We start from the raw sequence: 5,076 nt of genomic DNA, 5'->3' as shown, positions 1-5,076 counted from the left end.
ACTATAATATAAAAATATATTATATATGTATCAAATTAAAATAAAATAAAAAAAAATTATATTTTTTTTTTATTTTAAATATGAAAATAATTATAAAAAAATATATATATTTAAATATATATATATTATTATATATGTATTTTTTTTTATACGTAATACAGATTTTTTTTAACATTATCTTATATAATTTTTTTATTCAATTTTGTTAATATTATATACATTTTATTAAAAAATAAAATGATTTATAATATATTTTATAATAAATAAAATTACTTATTATTATTATTTTATTTTTATATAATTTAAATTATACTTTTATATTTAAAATATTATAAATAATATTTAAAAATTCTTGATAAATGTTCTGAATATTTTTAATATATATATTTTCAAATAAGATTATTTTTTTTATTTTTTTTTTTTTTTTTTGAAAAATAAAAAATTTCTTTTATATTAATTTTATTCCTTTAATTTAATATATACTTAATATATATTTTTATAAATATATTTATAATATAATTAAAAAAAAAATAAAAGAAGAAAAAAAAAAATAAAAATAATTAAGAAGAAACTAAGCAATAAAAAATAAAATTAATTAAAAAATATATATATATAGAAATGGAATTAGAATAATTATAACAATTAATTTAAGTAAATATTTAATTATTTTAAATAGAAAAATAAAACTAAAAATAAATTATTTTAAAAACCCTATAATATTGAAATAAAACTTTAAAATAAAATATTTTTTTTAAATACGATTTACATCTAAAAAAATTATAACATTATTTATATTTTATTTTATTATTAAAAGCAAGCTAAATATCTACAGGAAAAAAAATTAACCTATACAGATAAATACTAGTAAACATATGATAAACTAACATAATATTTACAGATAGTAATATATAATTAACATAAATATAAATACATATATATATTAGTATTAATATATATATAAATATATTAATATATATATATATATATATATATATATATATATTTATATACATTTATATTTATATATAAATAAATTATTTAAGGAATAATTAAATACAAATATAAACTAAACAGAAATATCATAAAATTAATAAAATTAAATAAAATAATAAATATAAATATACAAATATTTAGCTAGAAATATCTCTTCTCCTCAAAATTTAGAAGATGGAGTATTTAATTTGACAATGGAATAATCTGATTTGGAATATGAACGTCTAGTTATGAAATCATTAAGATATTATAATGAGAAATTAGAAAAAGAGGAAGAAATTGAAAGGTTTATATAAAATAAATAGAAATAATAACAATAATAAATAATAGAAACAAATATTATATAACTTCGAAAGGAAGAATTAAATTAAATATAAGTTAAAAATAAAAATGTTAAAGATAAAGTAGAATCGGAAAAACTATTTTTAAATAATTTTGATTTTTATCAAAAATTACGCGCAAAAATACTAAAAAACGAAAACCATATAAATGAAACTTAATTTTTTTTTATTCTAAAATTTTCGAAAAATAGCTTTTGGAAAAAAATTTTTATAAAAGAGAAAAACCATAAAGAGAACATGAAGTATTTTATAATATATATATATTAAAATTTAAATATATATGTTTATTTCGGTATATATATATATATTATTTTTTATAGATTAACTCTTTTAAAAAATTTGATGTTGAATTTAAAAAAGAATAAGAAAATAAACGTAAGGAAAAACATAGAGAATTCCTACATTAATTATTTATTCATTAAAGTTAATTTTTCGAATATCATAAAAAAGTTCGTAAACAATCAAAAAAAAGGGCAAATAATGCGCGTTAATATACTGAAAATTAACAATAAAAACTATAATAATAAAAAGAAAAAGAAGCCAAAGAACGTGTTTAAGTTTTAAAATCTAAAAATATGGATGAGTATATAGAATTAATTAAAAATATAAAACACACCCGAATCCTTGATTTACTAAAATAAACCGATAATTTTCTAAGAGAACTTGGAGCTAAAATTAAGGCTTAAAAAGGTGATTAAATGAATGAAAACGAAGACGAAGAATTATAATTTGGTACACAAAGTGATAATTATGCGGCTAATTTAAAAAACTCAAATAAAGTATATTATAATCTATCTCATAGAATAAAGGAATAAATTGAACACTAGCCGAATATTTTAGAAGGCGGAAAATTAAAAAACTACCAATTATTAGGTTTATAATGGCTAATATCTCTATACAATAATAAATTAAATGGAATACTAGCCGATGAGATGGGCTTAGGCAAAACTATATAGACAATCGCTCTTTTTGCATATATAATAGAAGTTAAAAAAAACAATGGACCATTTTTGGTAGTCGTGCCTTTATCTACAATGTCAAATTGGGTACTCGAATTCGATAAATGGGCGCCTAAAATAAAAAAAGTAGTTTATAAAGGATCGCCCTAGATAAGAAAGGAAATCGCAAAAGAATTAAAAATTACTAAATGGAATGTATGTATTACTACTTATGATTATATTTTAAAAGATAGACTCACTTTGCATAAATTCGATTGGAAATATATAATTGTAGACGAAGGACATAGAATGAAGAATTCCAAGAGTAAATTTGCTAGCATTTTAGGATAGTAGTATGTTTCGGATTATAGGATATTGTTAACTGGGACTCCTTTATAGAATAATCTGGCAGAATTATGGTCTTTGTTAAACTTCTTATTGCCTAAAGTTTTCTCTTCGTGTGAGGATTTTGAAAAATGGTTCTCATTGCCCCTCTCGAAGTTCGGGTAGGAGGCCTAAAAGGAAAGCTCATTGACGGAAGAGGAAAATCTGTTGATTATTAATAGATTACATCAGGTTTTGAGGCCTTTTTTGCTCAGAAGAGTGAAGAAAGAAGTAGAGAGTGAGCTTCCTGATAAGGTCGAGTATATAATAAAGGTTGAACTGAGTGAATGGTAGAAGATTATGTTCAAGAAGATTAATGAGAGGAGTAATTAGGAAGAAGATGATAATTTCTAGTCAAAATAAGGTACAAAAGTACTAATGAATCTGATGATGTAGCTAAAAAAGGTATGCAATCACCCCTATCTATTCATAAACTCAGATGCATATTAAATAGACGACATGATTTGGAGAGTTTCAGGTAAATTCGAGCTTTTAGATAGGATGCTATATAAACTAATTAAATCAGGACATCGTATTTTAATTTTTACTTAAATGACTAGAGTTATGGATTTAATGGAGGAATATTTTAAACTAAAAAGTAATTATATTTGTCATTTAAGACTAGATGGAACTACTTCAGCAGATGATAGAGCGTAAAAAATGGCTCTTTTTAATTAGGCTAATAGTCCAATTAATGTTTTTATACTTTCTACTAGAGCAGGTGGACTAGGATTGAATTTGTAAACAGCAGATACTGTCATTATTTTTGATTCAGATTGGAATCCGTAAATGGATTAATAAGCTTAAGATAGAGCTCATAGAATAGGATCGAAAAATGAAGTTAGAGTATATAGATTAATCACTAATACATGGATTGAGGAAGAAATTCTAGCTAAGGCAGCTTATAAAATGGGACTAGATGAAGTTTATTTTATAAAAATATATTATTTTTAAAAAATTTTATTGTATTTTAGATGATTATTTAGGCGGGACTTTATAATTAAAAAAGTACAGATAATGATAGAAAAGAAAAAATAGAAAATTTGTTGAGAAAAAGAAATAGATATGATGGAGTAGATGATGAAATTCCAAATAATGAGTAATTAAATGAAATGTTAGCGAGAAATGATGTTTATTTATATATATATATATATATATATATATATATATATATATATTATATATTAATATATATTTATATATATTTATATATATTTTTTTAGGATGAATATTAACTTTTTATTAATATTGATTATGAATAAATTTAATAAGAACTATAAAGATATGAAATGATATCATCAAAAGTTTTAAAAGATGAAGAAGATAATAATATTAAGGTTAATTATAGATTATGTACTTTAGATGAAGTTCCTGATTTTATAAAGGCTTAGGTATATTTACATAATATTAATATTAATTTTTATATTTTATTTTAATAGCCTAGTTTAAAAAATGATAATAAACAATATGGAAGAGGCACTCGAGATAGAAAATAAATAAATTATTGTGATGATTTAACTGAATTAGAATTTATGAAAATGGTTGATAGTGGAAAAAACCCAGTATATTTATATTTATTTTTTTTATTTAATTTTTTATAAATATAGTATTCTAGTGAAAATAATGATAAAACAAATTATTATGATGAAAATATTAATAATGGAGATGAAATTATATAGGAAGATAATGAAATTTATAAAGATGAAAGTAGTTCTATATCAGAAGAAAATGATGAATATAATGTTGAAAATGATGATTAATATATAAGTAAAAAAAGTAAAAGAAAAAATTAAAAGAAAAATGCGAAAATTAATAGTAAATAAAACATTGATAATATTAATGGAGATAGTAAAAACAAAAAAACTAAAATTAATTGAATAAAAAAAATGAAAAACATAAATAATGTTTTTACTATTTGAAATATATATATATATATATATATAAATATATATATATATATATATATAATTATTTTTTAAATCTAATTAAAAAATATATATTTATTTTTGTTTTAATCACTGATATATTATATATTATTTTTTATCTTTTAATATATAAAGATATTTAAAATAATTTTATTATTATAAATTTATATTTTAATATAATCGTGAAGTACTATTTTTATTTTTAATTTTAAATAATTTTAAAATATATCTTTTATTTATGATATATTTTTAGTTTTTAATATATTTATTTTTTATATTTGCTTTATAAAAATATTATTTTTATATATTTAAATATTATATATATAATATTTATATTTATTTAAAATAGAATTTTAAATATTAATATATAAATGTTAATTATTTTGTTTGTTTGTTTTTATATATTAATAATTATATTAATTATAATTAAATTAATTTTAAATAAATTATATGTAATAATAATAAACATTTAAAAAAATGATAAAATTCTAAAGT

At 18.4% G+C, this 5,076-nt stretch overlaps 1 protein-coding gene across 1 annotated transcript, besides 12 other annotated features; it reads left to right on the top strand. All coding sequences in view use genetic code 6, as the record gives it.

Annotated features, from left to right (window-relative positions):
- Positions 1 to 100: 100 nt before the first annotated feature.
- Positions 101 to 141: a microsatellite.
- A 70-nt stretch (positions 142 to 211) lies between these two features.
- Positions 212 to 270: a microsatellite.
- A 240-nt stretch (positions 271 to 510) lies between these two features.
- Positions 511 to 564: a microsatellite.
- Positions 565 to 921: 357 nt separating this feature from the next.
- Positions 922 to 1,028: a microsatellite.
- Positions 932 to 1,019: a microsatellite.
- A 62-nt stretch (positions 1,029 to 1,090) lies between the features above and the next one.
- IMG5_200730 (RSC complex subunit, putative) lies at positions 1,091 to 4,383 on the top strand. The gene is made up of 3 exons (XM_004024010.1): positions 1,091 to 1,576; positions 1,655 to 3,786; positions 3,880 to 4,383. Exon 2 carries the CDS (start codon positions 1,910 to 1,912, stop codon positions 3,632 to 3,634), a length of 1,725 nt encoding a protein of 574 aa, XP_004024059.1. The 5' UTR covers positions 1,091 to 1,576; positions 1,655 to 1,909; the 3' UTR covers positions 3,635 to 3,786; positions 3,880 to 4,383.
- Positions 3,794 to 3,871: a microsatellite.
- Positions 4,384 to 4,426: 43 nt separating the features above from the next.
- Positions 4,427 to 4,457: a microsatellite.
- A 119-nt stretch (positions 4,458 to 4,576) lies between these two features.
- Positions 4,577 to 4,623: a microsatellite.
- Positions 4,624 to 4,803: 180 nt separating this feature from the next.
- Positions 4,804 to 4,848: a microsatellite.
- Positions 4,849 to 4,870: 22 nt separating this feature from the next.
- Positions 4,871 to 4,923: a microsatellite.
- Positions 4,881 to 4,917: a microsatellite.
- Positions 4,924 to 4,989: 66 nt separating the features above from the next.
- Positions 4,990 to 5,030: a microsatellite.
- Between the last annotated feature and the right edge of the window lie 46 nt (positions 5,031 to 5,076).

Source organism: Ichthyophthirius multifiliis (genome assembly GCF_000220395.1).
Source record: "Ichthyophthirius multifiliis unplaced genomic scaffold scaff_1120509251423, whole genome shotgun sequence".
Classification (NCBI taxonomy): domain Eukaryota; phylum Ciliophora; class Oligohymenophorea; order Hymenostomatida; genus Ichthyophthirius; species Ichthyophthirius multifiliis.
The sequence above is the reverse complement of the archived record's forward strand: the minus strand, read 5'-3'. Positions and strand labels throughout refer to the sequence as shown.